The sequence below is a fragment of the Gambusia affinis genome, linkage group LG13 (genome assembly GCF_019740435.1).
Source record: "Gambusia affinis linkage group LG13, SWU_Gaff_1.0, whole genome shotgun sequence".
Lineage (NCBI taxonomy): Eukaryota > Metazoa > Chordata > Actinopteri > Cyprinodontiformes > Poeciliidae > Gambusia > Gambusia affinis.
Window position 1 is genome coordinate 13,545,394 of NC_057880.1, and position 20,960 is coordinate 13,566,353.

Below are 20,960 nucleotides of genomic sequence, written 5' to 3' on the forward strand. Positions count from 1 at the left end.
GTTTGCATATTACTGTTTCAAACAAAGGCTATATTTTTTTAAACAATGAACACCACGCTACTGCTTTTCTGGAGCTAACAAAAGCGTGCTTTTACCAAATCTGTGGATATCCGGTATGTTGAAAACAAGATATCCTAAGAAAAATTAAGATTGTTAGCAGAATCACTCTTAAGCACAGCGTTCAACGTGACATCAATAGACTCACACAGGTTGTGGCTTTCGTGTTGAACCTCCTTTGTTTGAAGGACACACCCTTTATTGAACACAAGTGTCTCAAATTAGACAGGTCACGTGAAGTGACACACAATAATGATAAAAACAACAAATGAGAGCATAAAAACATTCATAATGTCAACACCCCCACTTGCTCACATTTGGGTAACTTCCTCTGACTCTGAATATTTCTACCAAAATACTTTCATGTTACACCAAACATAAACATTTCATACTTCCTCAACTTAATCTTTGTTGCTGGTTTAGTTAGTACATCTGCAACCATTTCATTAGTTGGACAGTATTCTAAAATGACTTTTCCTTCATTTACAACTGATCTTACAAAATGATATTTAATATCAATATGTTTACATCTTTGTCTATACACAGGATTTTTGGCTAACGATATGGTCCCCTGGTTGTCTTCATAAATCTTAGCTAAATAATCCTTACCGTCCATGTTGAACAACAGTTGTTTCAAGTATAAGCATTCCTGTACAGTAACAGCTAATGCCATGTACTCTGCTTCACATGTTGATAGAGATACTGTAGGCTGTCTTTTGGTCTTCCACGAGACCATTGGACCATCTCTATTTAGACTCATACAGTAACCTGTTGTACTTCTTCGATCTGTTACATCACCTGCCCAATCGGCATCACTGTATGCATATATAAGGTTCCCACAGGCACCCTTTTTAAAACATAGTACTTTATCTTGTGTGCCTCTTAGATACCTAAAAACATGCTTTACAGTTTTCCACTGTTCTGTGGTTGGGTTTGCAAAGTACTGTGACAGTTTACTTACAACATAGCTTAAATCTGGTCTTGTACATGTTGACAAATAGATTAAGCTTCCTACTGCCTCCCTGTATTTTTTGACATCATTCATTACTTCAGCATTATCAGCATAGTTAAGTTTCTGCTCACAAGGGGTAGTTCGTGGCTTACAGTTCAGCATGTCAAACTTTTCCAGTATTTTCTTCACATATTTTGACTGTGACATTTTAATACTTTCATCATCTTTTTCAAAGTCAATGCCAAGAAAATGTGTCAAATTTCCTAAGTCCTTCATCCTAAATTTGGAGTTAAGTTTTTCTTTTATATCACTAAGGATATTCGTATCACTGGCAGCAATAATCAAATCATCGACCCATATAATGATAAATACAGTTTCAGTATCAGTAATCTTTGTGTAAACACAATGATCAGCAGGGTTTTGAACAAACTTGATTTCACATAGATAGTCATGCAACATTCTGTTCCAGTTTCTGCTCGACTGTTTAAGTCCATAAAGAGATTTTTGCAGTTTATACACCAGTCTCTTATTTTCTTGAGATTCCTCCTTGTAGCCCTCTGGCTGTTCAATATAAAGTTCACATTCAATTGGGGCATGTAAATATGCTGTCTTTACATCCATCTGGTGAACAAACATGTTCTCCTGTGCCACCTTTTGCATCAGCACTCTGATGCTTGTCATGCTAGCAGTTGGTGAAAAGGTTTCATCATAGTTCATACCTTTCTTTTGACTGAATCCTCTAGCAACATATCTAGCTTTATATCTGTCTGAACCATCACTATTCTTTTTGACTGCATATACCCATTTACCACCCACTACAGTTTTACCCTCAGGTAAATTGGTCAGGGTAAAAGTAACATTGTCCTTTAATGATTGCATTTCCTCATCCATTGCTGTAACCCACTCTTTTGCATTTACAGATGTTACAGCTTCTTTGTAGGTTTGAGGTACTCCACTTATCAGTCTGTAACAATAATCAATGTTAGCTATCTGTTCTTCATCATCAATGCCACATACATAGTCATCTAAATAACCTGGTTTCTTTCCTTCTCTGACAGGGTATCGCCTCTCAGGTTCTTCATGTCTTGTGTCACTGGTACTCGCTTTTGGTTCTTCTACTGTGCTCACTTTATGGTCAGAAACGTTTTCTGGATCAGCCTCTGAAGTTTTGGTTACTCTGGGACCAATTCTAATCATGTCATCATCATCATCCAAAGTTACATCCGTCTCATTTTTTTCTCTGGATACAAATTCTACAAGCCTATGTTTCTGGATTTTCCTGCTGTTTGGATAGTAGACCATATAGGCTGGACTATTCTTGTCATACCCTATAAAAATGCCTTTTTCACATCTTGAATCCAGCTTCCCTTTCTCTCGTTTGTAAGTGTAACATACACATCCAAATTTATGCATCCTAGAAATGTTAGGCTGTCTGCCCGTCAACATGAAATAGGGCGTTTGGTTTGTGCGATTATTAAAACATCTATTTCGCACTACAGCAGCTGTCTGAACTGCATACGGCCATAACATTTTTGGCATCTCACCATCGATTAACATACATCTAGCCATGTCAAACAAAGTTCTCCAATTTCGTTCTGCCGTACCATTTTGATGTGGAGAATATGGTGCTGAGGTCTCATGTCTGATACCATTTCTGCTCAGTAATGCCTGATACTCTTTTCCTGTGAATTCTGCACCATTGTCTGACCTCATACATTTAATCTTTCCATGTGGAGCCATGTCAGCAATAAATTTTTCAGTAGCTTGTACTGTGTCACTCTTGTTTTTCAAAAAGTATACAAAGACTGCACTGGAATAATCATCTGTGAAAGATAATGCATATCTGTGACCATCTTTGGACATTGGGTCTATAGGTCCTGCTAAATCTGTGTGGACCATTGCTAGCGGTTCTTTAGCTCTTGCATCTGGCTCCTTGTTCCTAGTTTGAACAAATTTTCCTTTTGTGCAGACTTCACAATATGGCTTCGGTTCTCCTCTCCCTTTAATTTCCATGCCTTGAACAACATTTTCTAACTTCAATACATCTCTGTAATTGCAATGTCCAAGAATCTCATGCCAACTTTGTAAGTCATAACATTTTTTGCACTGATCACCACATTCATTGTCCATAGTTTGTAAGTAATACAATTTGTTACATACGTGAATGGGGAACTTGGTATTGCCTCTGAGAAGAACGTTTTTTCCTTCTTTGAAGATCACCGTTGCTCCGCTGGATGTTGCAGCTTTCACTGAGAAGATGTCTTGCGGATATGAAGGGATGTATAAGGCGTTCCTCAGCACCGTTTTAAGACGTCGACCTCTACTGTCAATCAAACACACTTCCGCGTCTCCTCGTTGCTTAGCAACCCCAAGACACCTGGATCCATCTGCTAATTCCATGCAGTGCGTCTTGGCCTGGAAACTCCCATCAAGCTTCCGAAACTTCCTGATGTCGGTGATTATGTGTGATGTCGCACCAGCGTCCACCATCAGACCTCTCCTGTTGATGTCGTCCACTCGTGTGTCAGCGTCGCTCACCCGGAAAGCAAACTCTTTGTCGCCGCCCGTCTCTTCGGCTACTTTCCTTGCGTTGTCTCGTTGTTTTCTCCGTCTGCAGGTTGCGTTGCTGTGACTGTTATTCTTACAGTAACTGCACCATTGCTTTCGCTGGCAGTTTCTGCTTATGTGCCTTTACCTCCATTTAAAACACACAATGTCAGAACTTCCTTCTCCAGGATCATTTGCACCTCTTGGTGCGCATTTCGATGTAAAATGTGCCTTAGCTTTCATCACATTGTCCTCAGATACTGTGGCACGCATATTTTCAATGTCTTCAAAACTTCTAAGTTTTGTCTTAAACTCTGCAAAAGTCAAGCTCTCACCTTCTTCACTTTGAGTGATATAAATAGCAAATGGCTTAAATATCCCTGGAAGTCCTTTCAAGACCATGGCGATCAAAAGTCCATCGCTCAGCTCCTCACCTGCACTCCTTAACGCGGTGATTGCGGTCTCAGCTCTGATGATGTACTCCGTCACTGTCTCACAGGGTGATTTCTGCAGTGACGTCAGCTCGGTATACAGGTTAATCACTCTGGGCTTTCCTTTGCCGGCGTAATGTGCCCGCAGGATTCCAAGCGCTGCACGTCCGTCGTCTGCTGCATCATGCATGACGAGTGCTAGACTTTTGTCATCCAAAAACTGAATGAGCTCTGCATAAGCCTCAGCGTTTTTCTTTGCGTCTTCTTCTTCATCGTCTTCATCGGGGGGTTTCGTCAAAATTGTCTCTTTCAGCCCTTGCAATCGGAGATGACCTAAAAACTTTGTCTCCCATAGTTCGTAATTTTTCTCGTCACCATCAAAAACAAGCCTTGACCAGCGGCTGTGCGGCAAATCTTTTTCTCTCTTGTTCATTTTCCTTGTTTACTTACTTTATTGATTCTGGGCCCATAACCTGTTAGCAGAATCACTCTTAAGCACAGCGTTCAACGTGACATCAATAGACTCACACAGGTTGTGGCTTTCGTGTTGAACCTCCTTTGTTTGAAGGACACACCCTTTATTGAACACAAGTGTCTCAAATTAGACAGGTCACGTGAAGTGACACACAATAATGATAAAAACAACAAATGAGAGCATAAAAACATTCATAATGTCAACAAAGATAATTGAACATTAGCATAATATCTAATTCAACTCCTAAAATTCTGCTGTGGCTTTTGGTTCGGCTGTCTTAAAATGAACCCCATCTCTAGCGAACACCTTAGAAAACGTTCTGCTAGGGCCTCTGCGAAAGTCGCAGACTAAAAGGTAACAGACTTTTCGAGAGAAAAATACGTGTTAAAAGGCGGTCAAGAAGAATGTGTAAGATTTTAATAATTACATTTTCAGATGTGGGGAGATATCTGATTGGTCGCAATTCACAAACGGAATAAAAATCCAAGAGTTTATTTATATTATTATTATTATTATCATTATTATTTTTTTATTTTTTATTTTTTTTATTAAGTTATGACAAACTGATGCCCTTAGTGAGTTCTGCACAAACTGCAATCCCTCCTGTCCGGCAGAAGAACGGGAAGAAGAAGGGAAAAAAAATACTTTGGACCTGTCCACTCGCGTGTGGTGCTGAAAAGATACGTTTCCGTAATTAATTTGTGTACATTTCGCTTACGTTTTGTTGTTATTCTTAACTACAAGCTTGTTTTTATCTCTTAGATATATATTCTAAGTTGCCTCAAAAATCAATTCTGTTTGCTGCTGTATAAGATGTTTTAACTTTTTAACGAAAAAGTAAATGAATAAGAAAAACAAACGCTCCTGAAAAGGCATCTGCAGCTCTGCTTTGATGCGACTGACTGGACAGCAGTGCGCACTCGGGATTTTGTGTTTAATTAGCATAAAAGATCTTCTGGAGAGCAGCAGGACGGTGCGTCACAGCCATGGACCTAGATGGGAGGGGGCAGGGGGATACCTATGGGAGTCAACAAGCAGCTGTGTGTATTTCCTCCAACAGCCGACAAAAACCGAACCCGTATTATGTGAAATAATGACTTAGCTCAGCGTGTTACAGGTGGCTGGAGACAGCTGGGTGCGACCGGGAGCCGGTGGGGCGCAGCAGCAAAAACGGACCGCCGATAGAGCCGCTGCGCTCCGGATGAAACCCTCAACTTGTGAGTCTTGGAGTCGGGAACCCGCGCGTCACCTGACGGGATGTGAGGCTATGAAGCAACAAGAGGGAATGGTGATGAAACGAGTCCAATTCACGGAAGTGGAAGAAGGCGTCCGAGGAAAGGACAGCGCAAGGGACAGAGAAGAGGTAAAAGAGCGGAAAGTTATTCAGTTCATCGGGGAAGCAGAAGCAGAGCAGATGTGTGTAATCCTGTAAAACAAACTCGGGGACAAGAATTTATACATCAAAAAAGAGAAGAAAAAAAAACATGGAGCCAGAGGGGATCACAGAGGAGCAAGCTACTAATGTGGCACAATCTGCCGCCTCCAAACTGTCCCAGATGGGCGAAAGAACTAAACAGCTGGGCAACGTTATCCAAGACCCAGAACGACAGAAACGCATAATTCTCGTAATAGTGTGTGTTGCACTTTTATTAGACAACATGCTTTACATGGTTATTGTGCCAATTATACCTGATTATCTGGAGGGGTTACAGAAAGCAGCGGATCAGGAACAGCCAGCTGCTGTGCCGCACTCCAACTCCACCAACAGCACCATCCATAGAGCGGCCGAGGGGAACTTCGACCTGCAGATAGGCGTCCTGTTCGCCTCCAAGGCCATCCTGCAGCTGCTGGTGAACCCGCTGAGCGGCACCTTCATAGACAGGGTGGGCTATGACATCCCGCTGTTCATTGGACTCAACATAATGTTCCTCTCCACTCTCACTTTCGCCTTCGCCGAGAACTACGCGACCCTGTTCCTGGCGCGCAGCATCCAGGGGCTTGGCTCGGCTTTCGCGGACACCTCAGGGATCGCTCTCATCGCGGACAAGTTCACGGAGGAGACTGAGCGAAGCAAAGCCCTGGGCATAGCCTTGGCTTTCATCTCTTTCGGAAGTTTGGTTGCACCGCCCTTCGGAGGGGTCCTGTATGAATTTGCAGGAAAGCAGGCGCCTTTTCTGATCCTGGCCTGCATCTGCCTCACTGATGGTATCCTGTGTCTGACTGTGCTCAAGCCCTTCTCCAACAGGGAGAGGGAAAACATGCCCGTGGGCACCCCGATCTATAAGCTGATGATTGACCCATACATAGCTGTGGTGGCGGGAGCTCTGATCGTCTGCAACATACCTCTCGCCTTCCTGGAGCCAACCATCGCAAACTGGATGGAGGAAAACATGAATGCCAGCGAGTGGGAGATCGGCATGACTTGGTTCCCTGCGTTCTTCCCGCATGTGTTAGGGGTGTATCTCACTGTGAAACTTGCAGCCAAGTACCCTCACCTGCAGTGGTTCTACGGGGCCATAGGCATGGTGTTCATAGGGGCCAGTTCCTGCACGGTGCCGGCCTGCAAGAACTTCGGGCAGCTCATGTTGCCGCTGTGCGGCATTTGCTTCGGCATTGCCTTAGTGGACACGGCGCTCCTACCAACGCTGGGCTTCCTCGTAGATGTGCGCCACGTCTCGGTGTACGGCAGCGTGTACGCCATAGCGGACATCTCCTACTGCGTTGCCTACGCCCTGGGGCCCGTCGTAGCCGGTCAGATCGTGCACAACTTGGGCTTTGTTCAGCTAAACTTGGGCATGGGGCTCGCCAACGTCCTTTACGCGCCGGCGCTGCTTCTGCTGAAGAACGTGACGCAGATGAAGCCTTCTTTCTCAGAGCGCAACATGCTGCTGGAGGACGGCCCCACGGGTCTGTACGACACGATTAAGATGGAACAACGGGAGAAGAAGAGAAAAGGTCTGTGCACAACAATTGATGAGAGCGGCATCGAGACTTTTGTCCAACGCTCTCACTCGGAGGAGGAATCATCAGGAGGAGAGTACGCGTAAAAAAAAAGGAAAAAGAAAGAAACAGATAAAAATTAAAGACCTTTAAGCTGTATGTGAAATTTAAAAAGTGCCAATGTGTGTATACGTTTTGATTAAGATTGTGAAAATATATCAGCGTGCGACAATACCTGTGGGTTTTGTCCAATCAAGTGGTCGCAACTTTGTTTTAAAAAGGGGAATTTAGTAAAAATGAAAAAAAAAAATGGTGAGATTTATGTCTGTCCATCTTCTGATCTCTGTAACAGAATCTGACTCTTCAGGGAATATTGTGCAAACGTGTTTTAAGGAAATATAATGTATGCGTCTTCTAATGCCATCGGTAATCGTGTTGCTTATGAATGAAATATGCAAACTAGCGTGTTGAAGGGCAGAAGTACCATAATTACCTGGAATCTGCCTATTGTGGAGAATTTGCACTCTAATTTTAAATGAATTGTGTGCTTCTGGAATGCAAAGCCTGAAATGATCTGTGACTGTACATACATGTATATTCATGTACATAATTAAAAGAACAATATGTGAACGATACCGATGTTTTACGTCGTTTATTTGTGCGGTAACCTCGATTATTATACAGTGTGATATATGATCAATTATTTTAAGTCAAGAGGTAGCAAATGTTTTTCTAAAAAATGCAAAAAAAATATATATATAAAACATGAAGGCATTTAAGGGTTGTATTTTTGCTGACATTCCCATATACATAAACTATAATCATACAGTAAGTTCCTTTTGTAAAAAGTGACTAATTGAAGTTTTTGGTAATGTTCAAAAGTAGATTTAAGAAATTTTAATTTCTGATGTTGAAAATGCTAATATATTCTTAGGAATAAACTGTTTTATGCAAATAGTGAAAAAAAAAAGACGTAAACTGGCAAGTGTCTGATGAAAAGGTGTTAAGATTTGAGTTGCTGACTGTTGCCTAAATAAAGTGGAGTGACAATCAGAGTTGCCAAACAAAGTTCTCAGCGAATAGCAGGACTTCTGGGAGGAGCCAGGCTGCCTGGAGGCTGAGGGATCCTCTCAGCATCTCTCTTGAGCCAGCAACGGAGTTGTACTGATGCCATGAAAGGGAGGACAAAAGATGCTCAAAATGACAAAGGACAGAAATTGAGAAATTTGGAGGATTTTTCTTTTTCTTCCATTCTAAAAAGATTTCAAGTTATGATGCATCGTCAAAAATTCCCCGTCTGAGCCTCAGGAGGAGTAAAATTTTCTTGCTGTATGTGAGGTGAGTAAAATATTGTATCTCTTGTCATTGATTGTTCTGGTTTCTCAGGTATTTTAGTTGAAAGAAAATGAAGAATAACAATGAAGATTTCGCTGATTTAATTTATTTTTATTAGTTTTTTTATTTCACCAATTCACCTTATTCAGGTGATATTTTTTAACATTTCTATGAAAAGGTCAATGTTTTATGAAGTAATATTACACTATTTAATAAATATATTACATTATTAGATTATATGTCTTCACATTGTGTGACAAATTGTTCATATCGCACTACTTTTGTAAAACTAAGACTTAGGTAAATCTCAAAGACATTCAACCTCTTCATGACCCTTTTTGGTTTTACACACAAAAGGTGTAAAACGATTTAACTCATAAGCTTCTTCTTCCTTCTAGTCTAAAGACTGACATCTGAATGCAGTCTGCTGAACATTTTGGTTGCTTATTAACACAGAAATAAAAAAGTGTTTTAAAAAGCCAATTGAAAGAAGAGAAATGCAAATAAGATAATTTATGTTAAAACAATGGATACAATAAAGGTTTTCTCCCTGCAATAGTGTTCTTTCATAAAAGCATCATTGTACACTACACCTTCAGAATGTAGTTCTAAATTGAAAATTTAAACTCTCATGTCTCTACCTTCTTGACAGTCACCGCGTGTCACCAAGATGCCGATCCGGAACCAAGACACTTTCAAAGATTCTGCAAGCGGAAATGTAAATATGGTTTTTAGTTGCATTTAAATGTGAATGAAACAAAAATGGACCAAATTAAATGTTGACTGATGCCTGAGACATCTCATAGTTCTTGAAGTGAAATTAGGAAAAGAAAAAATGTGAATTGTGTTGTCAGATAGAATAAACTAGGATCTTTCCTGACGAAATGAGAGACTGATTAAGCTATTTAGTTTCAGGTTATTATGGGTAATGTGTTGCTAAAGCTCACTGATTCAAACACATTGCCCAGGCTCTGCCAAAGCTGCCGTTGCCCAGCCTCAGTGAGACTCTGGACACATACCTGAGATGCATGAAGCACCTGCTCACTGAAGAACAATTCAACAAGACCCAGAACATCGTGAAGCAATTTGGAGCTCCTGGAGGAGTGGGAGAGCTGCTGCAGAGCAAACTCGTGGAGAGGAGTGAGAAAAAGGCAAACTGGGTAAATAAAACTTTTTAGAAAGAAGTGGAAGTAATGCACTTATTTAAGATTCAGAAGTCTAAAAAGACATTACTGAAGGATTAATTTATTAACCCAACAGCACTTGAATAACTTATAGCACACTCAGAAGAGGTTTTAACCAAATTTTTATGATATTTGAAGGCACATCTCTATGATCTGGAATGTGTTTTATTATTTCAATAATTCCGTTTAGAAAGGGATCATGTTTTATACATATTCAGAGCAGAGTGATGGATTTCAAGTGTTAAACTTCTGTTGAAATGCAACAATTAAGGTTTATTTTTGAACAAGGTTATTTGATATTAGACCAATGAAAAGTCATTTTCATTTAAAAAAAATAAAAAATGTCAGTCTTCAGAAATGCAGAGCAACTTGATTCAAAACTGAACTCATTTTGTATGAATTGCAACAGAATGAAGAGGAGATCAACCTGTGGCTCCACTGAAGATCTTATGGAAGCACAAGTTGCCTTTGAAGTTGCTTGCATTTCTAACTGTGTTATTTCTCTAGTTGCTTCTTGAAATTACCTTTCAAGAGGAAGACATTTTTCCTTCCACTCAACTTTAATTGCCCTTGTCCATGGCCTTCTGTCAACAGATAGCTTCATCAGCATTTGTGCCTTAAACTCCTTTTGGAAGATATTTACCGTCTGCTGGACAACAGTCACAGCAATTAGTGTTCCTCATGATTGTACAGCCATATTTCCACCATTCTGTATTAAAAATGAAACTTTGTCTCATGTAATCTGATAAATTTCATTATAATTATTCTTAGCTGACATCAATTACCAACAAATATATTGTCAGAAATAAGAAATATTGAAATATTTCACTGTGTGTTTTGAACTGATGTATCTTATTTCACATCTTTAATTTCTGAACTAAATTAATTTTCTGCTTTGAGATGCAACTGTGCTTCTACTCACATTTAGATGTCTTTTTTGTATTTTCTTCTTTTGTTTGTTTGTTGTTTATTTCATGGAAAACCTTCCAGGTTTATGACTACTGGCTGAATGAAATGTACCTGAACAACAGACTGGCTCTGCCCATCAACTCGAGTCCTGCAATGGTTTTTCCCCAACAGAACTTCAAAGCTCCCATTGACTCTTTAAGGTTTGAAACAAATGAAACAGTTTTAAGGACAGGACTTCATGCGTATGGTCTGAGCTTTAAAACAAAGCATGGTTTCTGTTTCTAGGTTTGCTGCACACTTGATTTCAGGAGTTTTGGAGTACAAGATGCTTCTTGATGCGTAAGTCACCATGAAATTATCCTGTTCAGAAAAAAATACTTAATAACAGTCATAGGCATGCGTCCCAATGTGTAGTCGTGCCCTGCCTGTGGATTACGCCAGAGGCCAGTTGTCTGGTCAACCTCTATGCATGGAGCAGTACTACCGCCTCTTTACATCATATCGCCTACCGGGGCCTGACAGGGACACACTGGTGGCCCAGGAAAGCAGCGTGATGCCAGAGCCTGAACACATCATTGTGGCTTGTAAGAACCAGGTGAGACACAAAGAAACACATAACTAAATTTATTACACAAACGTTGTATTAAACCTAATCCAAAGAAATTATCTTGGTGGTCTGAGTGAAGAAGCAGGATAGAAGCTTCTTGATAAAATTATTTAAAGTAAAACAAGATCTATTGATTTTATTATTGTATCTAGTCTGATGGTCTTGGCTTATTTCAGCTCACAGGTTCATGTTCAATAATGTCAGAGGCCCAAAAGATGAATCTGTTACTTAACTGAGCATATCTAAGGACCAACAAGGTTTCTTTGTTCTTGATGGTAAAGTTACATGATGATATTTAAAGATTGGTTTAGGGAGAAAATAGATAGTTTTTATTTGTTGGATTGGCTGCAGACTCGAGCCTTAATCTTTGAGATGTAGAAAATACTTTCTGAGAGACAAAAGACAAGCAGCTGGAGCTTTTGATACAAGTATAATCAACCCAAAATATCTTGAAAGAATAATGTCACCAAATAGAATCTATAAAATTATTTTTTGGATTTTGTACACTTTAAATTTTATGTTGTGCTCATGATACGGGAACCTACAAGCTCTGCATTTGATATGAAGGAGATTGCAGATGAACCACTGCATTAAAAATCTGCTTATGTCTGATCTGAACCTTTGCAGTTCTTCGTTCTGGATGTGGTGATCAATTTCCGGAGGCTGAATGAAAGAGATCTGTTGACTCAGCTGGAAAAGATATCCAAGATGGCTGGCAGTGAGGATGAGCCTGTTCCACCTACTGGTCTCCTCACGTCAGATGGACGGACAGAGTGGGCGGAGGCTCGCAGTGTACTAATGAGAGGTACATTTTTTACAGAATCTGAACTTTCTTATAAAAACGTTTCCAGCAATGACTGGATAGCACTGGAGATAGTCAGAAATCTGTCCGCTCTTCCACATGTACACGAAGAGATATATTTGTTCTCAACAAGTATCTATTTTTCTACCTGACAACTCAGTACGTTTTTTAACCCTTTCACCCTGATCCCTGAAAATACAATGGTAAAACGGAGGCATGTTAAGGGGTTAAACAATCTTTTTTTTACTTGGGATAATGAACATTGAATGCATTTGAGGGATAATAGAGTAATACATATTGGTAAACATGAGTGACAAATGCTTTCAGTCTGACAAATGTTCTCTCAAGTTTTCTTTTGGAGTTATCACTCCTTTAAAAGATAGAAAGTGGTATTTTAAACAACAACATTCTGGTGGGATTGTGATCATTTACAGACACACATTACCCAGACTCTCTCTATTGAATCGATCAGTCTTTGATGATTTAACAAATGGCAACTTTAATGAGCTGTGCGATTCTGGAGCAGAGTGCAGACACACACAGAACCAAGAAGAAGACCAACTAGATTTATTGAGCTTAATCAACTTGATAAGATGTGGTTGGGAGGACTTCGTTTTCATCAGATTTCTAATAGTTTGTATTTGTTAAAAAAAAAAAATATTTTAAGCATTTCTTTATTTACTAAATTTATTGCAAAAGTATTAGTGTGATTACTATTAGTTTAAGTCTTAATTTGACTAGTGACTGTTAAGAATAATTATTTAAGATTCAATTGAATATGGTGATTTTTACATAAAGATGTTTATAAAAGAAATAGATCTAATTTATGTCTATAGCATCCAGTTAGAACTCAAAGATTGAGAAAAGAATCAACTTAGCAGTTTGATTATTGCTAGATTTGAGACTGGAAGGAATTTTTATTGAAAAACAAAACTTCAGAAGATCAAAATATAGCTACAACATTTTTCTCCCAACAGAATCAACCAACCGAGACTCCCTGGACATGATAGAGCGATGTTTGTGCCTGCTCTGTTTGGATGACGCAAGTGGAACTGAGCAAAGTGATACGACACGCGCCACAATGATGCTTCACGGAGGTGGGCCGAGCAAGAACGGAGGCAACCGCTGGTACGACAAGCCGATGCAGGTCAGTGAGCAGAATCCCTTTAGTATTCATTATTATGTGTCAGAGAGCTTTGAGTTAACATAACAGCCCAATGCAAAGCAGTAGTAGCCACTGTTAATGTGAAGGTAGATGAAGACATTTAAAATCAATCCTGAATGGAAACCTGTTAGAGACGGAACGGAAGGCTTTGAAACTAGGGCAAGGTTCACAAGAACGTTCAGCCAGAGCTATGTTGGAAGGAATCTGGATCAAAGCATGTTTATGTGTTAGAATGGCCCAGTTATAGTTCAAGTAAAAGCTCAAAGTTAACTGATTAAAAAAACGAAACCATGCAACTGTTTTTTTGTTTTGAAGTTTTTGTTTTGAAGTGTTGTGCTACTTTGCGTTGGTCTATTAAACAAGCACACACCAATTAAAAAATCTCTGTGTAATTTCAGTGTAACAAAGTTCAAGGAGTATGACCATTTTTGCAAGATATTGTTGCTTAGAAAGCCATGTGTTATTTAAAAATTGAATTATGGGATTAATCTGCTTTTGTTAATGGAAAGGAAAATTAAACGATTAAAGATCCTTTTGTACTTCTGCAGCGACATTCAATTTATTTAGCAAATCAATGTAAAAGTAATGCTTGAAGGAATGAAATTGGAGAACTTAAGATTGCATTTGAAATTTTATATTCAGTTTGCAGCAGATCCTCAGTTTTTATTTTGATATAAATGTTCATGTAACACGTTCAGACATTGATAAATCACATTCACAGGAGAAGTTCTAGGTTTCCTTTTAAATTATTGCCTCTACTGTGCAGTGTGCAGCTGATACCCTCCTAAAGAATTAAACAACACACCTGCACTGAACTGAAGTGTCAAATAATCTTAAGCATTTGATGAATCCAATTAAAATGCTCCTACAATAATCTTTTTCAGTTTATTGTAGGAGCTGATGGCTGCTGTGGAGTCGTGTGTGAACACTCTCCATTTGAAGGAATTGTTCTTGTGCAGTGCTCAGAGTATCTACTTAAATACATGTAAGAAATTATTTTTTATGATGCATAACAGATACCAAATTCTTATTAAAGCAATGCTGTTTGTTTTTTTTTTTCTCTCCAGACGTGACATCTGGATTGGCAGCCCATCGAAGCTGGTCAGGGCTGCGAGTGTAAGCGAGCTGCCTGCGCCACGCAGACTGCGCTGGAAATGTTCTCCAGAGATACAAAAACTTCTCACCTCCTCTGCTGACAAGCTCCACAGGTTCGTATTCACTCTGGAACAATGGAATTCAAAATGCGTTCTGTGGATATTTGTGTTCAATGCGCTGCAAAGTTTGTTCCCCTTTTAATCAGGCTGGTGAAGAATCTGGACATGAACGTCCACAAATTCTCTGACTATGGGAAAGAGTTCATCAAGAAGCAGAAAATGAGTCCAGATGCCTACATCCAGGTTGCTCTACAGTTAGCATACTATAGGTAAGAAAAAGATGAAAGGTCATCAAACCATATGTTATTTTAATTCACAAATTAGGATTTTCTTCCTCTGGTTTTCACTATAGGTGTCACGGCAGAGCGGTGTCGACATATGAGAGCGCTTCAATGCGTCGCTTTCAGCAGGGCAGAGTTGACAACATTCGCTCGGCCACACCTGAAGCTTTGGCCTTTGTTAGAGCGATGACTGATAGGAAGCTCGTCTCAAGAGTAAGATGCTTCAAAGAGTTGAAACTAGATACTTAAGTATAAACATCATTTTTCTCACAGCCTGACATTAAATTAGACAATCATTTTCTGTGTTTGGTAAAGTAAAAAGTAAATTTTACTTGGTAAATTCCAGATTAATAAACAAGGGAGAAAGTTTTGAAGCACTTTTTTTTTTCCTTTTTTTTTTTTACTTAAACGTTGAATGTTTCCAAACACTAAGATTAGCATTTTCTGATAGGTTAATCCACAACACTTGAGTTTAATGGAGGCATCTTTGTGGATATATTTTATGGCCTCACCTCAAACACACCACTTCCTCAAGTGACAGTAAGAAAATATTGAAAGATACCCAGCAAGAAGTCACAAAGAGCATTGTGCACCAAGAAAGTGCCACTTTCATTTGTTAAGTTATATTAAAGTATCAACCACAAGAAAAAGTCCAGCCAGAATTTGTGCAAAATGTGACCTTTAACCTTAATCAAAAGCAAAAGAAGAAGCAATTATTCAAAAGCAACACAAAAAAGCCAGAAAGACCTCAAGACATCAGCCAGCAAGGTAAGGCTTGGATTCAACAAGCTTTTTCAAATGGACAAAAATCAAATGGCTGGATCAATAACTTCAATCAAAGGACAACAAAGTCACTGTCTTGGATTGGGCACCACAAAGTACCATGGAAAAGGTGTGTGTGTGAGCAAGGCAACCTACAAACTTCACTCAGTAACATCTGGAGTAATTCACCAAAATTACAGCAAACTCATGCAAGAAGCTTGTCGAAGGATACACACACATTTTTCAAAATCATACAGTTCAAAAGGCAGCTATAATAAAACAAAAATAAATATAAAATTCTGAACTAGAAAACAAGAAACAAAAAACATTTATTCAGAAATGTATCTCACTCATTGTTCTTGTATTTGGCAAAAACATAATAATGGTGAAAATCTTAACTGATCAAAAACTGCAATGTTTAATCTTATTTGACGTTAGTGAGAAAAAAAGTTTGTTTAATTTTGTTCACATGTGTTTAATATTTCTGGTATTTCTGGTATATTGCTGCAGAATCAGTCTTGCTCTTATTTGCACTATTATTTTTAGGACATTATAAAGTTTACTGTTAATAAAATAGCAAAATATTAATTGCTACCCTCTGCACGGGCAGGAAATGAAGATGGAGTTGTTGCGATGTGCCATAAATGCACAGACAAAGTATACTGTTATGGTAATCTTTTTCTATCATAGCATTTCTACTACAACATTGAATTATTGAATAACTGCAATAACATACCTTTTTTTGTGTGCATTCTTCTAGGCAATTGCTGGGAGGGCAATAGACAATCACCTGCTGGGTCTGCGTGAGGCGGCTCGCGAAATGAAAATGGAGAAACCTGAGATTTTCAAAGACGACGCTTATCTCATCAGTAATCACTTTGTTCTCTCCACAAGTCAGGTGATTTCAAAACAATTTTACGATGCTATACACTTTCAGAAGTAGAATTTTATTGAACGAAATCTGCCAAGTAGTGAGAGATATATACAAAAATATTCTCAAGCATAAACAAACACACAAGTACAACTAAACAACTAATGTTAGGAATCTCTTTCTAAATTAAATTGACATTTTAAAATTAAGCAGAAGCCCAGTGGATTTCAGTATGATGCCACAATAGGATGCCCACTGTGTGATAAGTCCAGCCAAGAAATTTTCTTCTCACTAAATATCTTAAAGTCAACTCTGAGTGGCATTTTAATGAAACTGAAGTGATTGGGAACAGAGTCCTGAAGTAACTATTGCCTAAGACCATTCGGTATAACCATGTAGCTGACCATGTGTGAGCAGCTACATCCAGCCCTTATATCACTAAGTAAAAGGCAAAACATCAGATTCAGTGCTAGATTCTAGACATATCATTAGTGTATCAGCAAACCAAAACAGTTTGAATAATTTCAGCAATTTGAGGATGGCCCTTTTCTGCTGGCCCACAGAATGGCCCACATGACTGCACATTGTGCATGAAACAGCATCCATGAAGAAATGGATGAGCAAGTTTGGTTGCTATGTGAACCTGTCTCCACATAGTCCTGACCTAAACAAAATATAACGCCTTTGGAATGAATAAGAGCAGAGATTGTGAACCAGACCAAAAGCAAAATCAGTGTCTGATCTCACACATGCACTTCAAGAAGAATGGTCAAAAATTCCCTAAAATGAACTCCTGCTGCTTGAGGACAGTGTTTCCAGTAGAGCTCCAGCTGTAAATACTGCTGCTGGCAGAACACGCATACTATACGTCATCACTACTTCCCTCCCCTGACCTGAAAAGCTGACTCACCTCCATAAAAGTCAGCCAATCTGGGGTAGTGGCTACCTCACCATGTGAGGTCATAACAGAGCCAGGCTGACTTGGACCAAACTCATCTCATCAATCCCTTCACAAAATACATTCAGAGGGCAAGAAGGCGTTTTAATCCCACCCCAACGTGTTTTGTGTAGATGCCATTAGGCTTTTAAACCTGAGGTAGATAATCCTACACTGGGCAGAGAGTCTTTAAAACACAGCTTGAGTTGTATTTAATATTTGATTTACTGGTAAATATACCAAAGGGACATTTTTAGCACTTTTTGAGATTCTTACCTTTGTTGTTGCACAAGTACACCTGAGTCCCTCAATTTATTTCTCCTTTGGAGAGGGTTAATACCTGAACCAGCTACGTACCCCTCTGGAACTTAGATCCCTGATCTGCAGGGTATAACCCACCGCAGAACCCATAGAGAATCTATCTAACTGGTTTATTAGAGGAGATTTGCCTGGATTTTGACAGCCTACGCCTGAATGCCTCACCCCGCTTCATTCCATGTGTTTAATAACCAGGAACCCAAGTTAGATAATTCCCACAGAACACATTCACTAAACAATTTTTTTTTTCTCATTTCACAACTGGCTCTTGGAAGAGATCCAGGCTTAGTTAATGACTTTGTCAAGTCCCAGGGCTGTTGTTTTATTTTATAATATTTGGGCTTAAAGCAACCTATAAACACCTTTCTTATTTTTTCTAGGATCATGCACCGTAGCTATTTTACTACCATCGACAAACATTACAGTGACAGATTAATTGAATGTCCCCAACTTCTGAATAATTTTGAATGCTTCTTTAATTAGTAATGCTTTGCAGGGGTCAGTAACATTTTAATTCAGCAGCAGTAATCAGGTACAAACATTACATCAAAGGAATATGGTAAAATCAACTTTAATCTAACACAGCCTCTCCTAACCGCTGAAACTGAGAGCACTAAAAAGATACTTTGAGAGACAGAGGATGGAATTTGAAGTACCAGTCTGATGATGAAGGAAGGGTCCCAGCAGATCTGATGAGCCTTTAGCTCTGTGCAAACACTTCGGTGTCCCAGGTCCTGAATGCTGGAGTTCAAATTTAGAGCTGCAGTTTTGGGGGGTCCTTGGGGTGATTTACTCATACATGCAGCAGCCCTCTGCTTTTCCTGCAGCTCCTGGATCCTCTTCACCTTGTTGTAAGGACTTTTTAGTCTGTTCAGATGAAAGCAAGCTGACTGCTCAGAAGGAAAGCCCAAGTCCCTCTTCTCTGCAGTAGATTTTAAGGGTTTTTGACCCAAGAATACTTAAAAGGTCACTTTCCAATTGCATAGTTTGCTCTTTCCATCTTCTCATCAGTTTCCGGTCCTCTTTTGGACCGACCATGTGTTTCTCAGTCAGCACACTACTTTCCTTGGTTTCTCTTTTGTCTGGGTTCATGCCTCTTGTGCTCTGGATCATCACCCTTGATCTCCTTTCAGTTCCTCTTTTTCTTAGCCACTCCCCTAGACTCTGTCTGACACTTCACTTCACTACAAGTCAACAACCTTCATTAAACTCAGATCAACTTTAACTGTAGTTACATCATTATTACTTCACCTTTAGATCCCCCGTGGGAGTAGGGTCAACTCCATTTGACTTTACACCACCTTGGATTGAAACAAGCATAAAGATCAGCATGTAGACTGATCAAACCTGAACTGAATTATTTTTTACAAAGTTTACTGTTTATTCAAAGCGTTTAGAGATTTGAAAAACCATTACTTTAAAAAAAATAAATCTTATCTATACTGAAAATGTTATGAAAACACCATCTCTTTCAAGTGAACCCAAGCTTATATATTGTCTTTTTGCATAAAGTGAACATATTTTCACACCTCCAGTTTGCATGATGAGGGGATTGGTATCACTTACATACTATTTACTTATCAAATTGTAAAAATGATTGGGCTGCATTGAAAATATGTGATTGATCTAAAAATCTTTCTACGTATTTATAGCACTCATAAGTCTTTTCCAAATTGTACTTTATCATAGAAATGTTTAACTGCTTATGATTCAGTAGTATCTCTTCTCTCAGGTCCCAACAACTGTAGAAATGTTCTGCTGCTACGGACCAGTGGTGCCCGATGGATACGGCGCTTGCTACAACCCTCAGTCAGACCACATCATCTTCTCAGTGTCTAGTTTCCACGAGAGCCTGCAGACGTGTTCAGTAAAATTTGTAAAGTGCTTGGTGCAGGGACTTCAGGACATGATGGATCTGTGCAACAGGTGCAACGGTGGCCCCAACCCAGCCGAGCAAAAACGAAACAATCAGACGATGGAGATGCAAACGCAGACGGAAACAAAGGGTAAAAAGTCACAAGATTCAACCAAGAGTCACCCAACAAATCCACAGGTTCCGGTAAAAAGTCCAGAACCAACTTTTACAGAGGCCCGAACCCGGACTTCTGCAAAAGGCAAGTTTTAAAAAAGCAAAAGTCAATCTGAGAAAACTGTGGTGTCTATTGAAGTGTATTATGGTGCAATACTGTATTTTTCCACACAGTAACTGTGATTAAAAAAAATATTACATTGATGTGTAAAAATTTCTGCTGTACTGTGAACTATTATTAGACTTTGAAATAATTATTTTTTGATGGGTGAAGCTTTATGTCTGTTGTCAAAAGTATCAGTAGAATAAATAAATTCAAATGACCAGTATATACATATGCATATATATCGATCTATAGATATATGTAGATGGGAAAGAGAACCATATTTAAAAAACAAATTAATATTTTGAACAACCAGAGATATTCTAACTAAAGAAGATTTATGATGTGTTTTAGTTTACATGTTAGCCTCATCTTTTAAATGAAGCTTGACTACAGCTGTGAGTTATTGCAACCATCTGCTTGATGTGATCTAATTGTTCACTGATATCTAACTATTTACTTTGCTTGCTGCAGTCTTCAGTGTAATACCTTTTTGCTGATTTTACCACCTGTATTGTACCAACATTGTGCTCTTTTCTGGAGTTTCCTAAATAAGACATAAAAAAGACATTATTTGATCAAATAATTTGTTTTAAATTCACTATGTGTATCAACTGTGTGCCACACACTGGGACTGACACTGTGCTTATGTACAAATAAAATCAAAGTTTACAGTATTTTAGAAGGATCATAGGATCTATGAGCAGAAGATTTAATTTAACTGTTTTAATTAATGCAACAAGCTAGGAGTTGAAGTTAAAAAAGTAAGTACATGAAATGTGCAAATGAGAAATTATTGTTGTTCTTTAATGTCGATGTATTGTAATTGTAAAATCTAAGACATTAAAAAAGGGAAGAAACCAAAGCAGTTTTTAGTGATCTTTTGTCAAACAAAGGATTGTTGTACTATGATAATGCTGATAAGATCAGCATTATTTTTGTTATAAAGGTTTCTCAGAAGCACCAAGTTGGTAATAATACCTAATAAAAGCAATAAAAGCTATACACCATCATGACAATGTTTAGTTTTCCCTCGGAATAGTTATTGTACCCTCAATGTTTATGATTTTTAATTAAAAACCACAAACGTACTCTATTGGC

The 20,960-nt window shown here is 38.9% G+C and overlaps 2 protein-coding genes across 4 annotated transcripts; both read left to right on the forward strand.

The window, feature by feature from the left end:
* Positions 1–5,514: 5,514 nt before the first annotated feature.
* slc18a3a (solute carrier family 18 member 3a) lies at positions 5,515–8,037 on the forward strand. The gene has a single exon (XM_044137452.1). It carries the CDS (start codon positions 5,947–5,949, stop codon positions 7,507–7,509), a length of 1,563 nt encoding a protein of 520 aa, XP_043993387.1. The 5' UTR covers positions 5,515–5,946; the 3' UTR covers positions 7,510–8,037.
* A 525-nt stretch (positions 8,038–8,562) lies between these two features.
* On the forward strand, positions 8,563–20,813 carry chata (choline O-acetyltransferase a). Of its 3 annotated transcripts, none has more exons than XM_044137453.1 (15): positions 8,563–8,740; positions 9,390–9,455; positions 9,706–9,897; positions 10,912–11,030; positions 11,116–11,169; positions 11,245–11,425; positions 12,065–12,242; positions 13,217–13,386; positions 14,289–14,389; positions 14,472–14,612; positions 14,705–14,827; positions 14,911–15,052; positions 16,212–16,271; positions 16,362–16,499; positions 19,460–20,813. In XM_044137453.1, the coding sequence occupies exons 2-15, from the start codon at positions 9,408–9,410 to the stop codon at positions 19,850–19,852; spliced, it is 2,040 nt and encodes a 679-aa protein (XP_043993388.1). In that variant the 5' UTR covers positions 8,563–8,740; positions 9,390–9,407; the 3' UTR covers positions 19,853–20,813. The 3 variants fall into 3 exon arrangements, with proteins under 3 accessions (XP_043993388.1, XP_043993390.1, XP_043993389.1); XM_044137455.1 differs by having other exon boundaries at positions 16,362–16,494; positions 19,460–19,687; XM_044137454.1 differs by lacking the exon at positions 16,212–16,271.
* Positions 20,814–20,960: the final 147 nt, after the last annotated feature.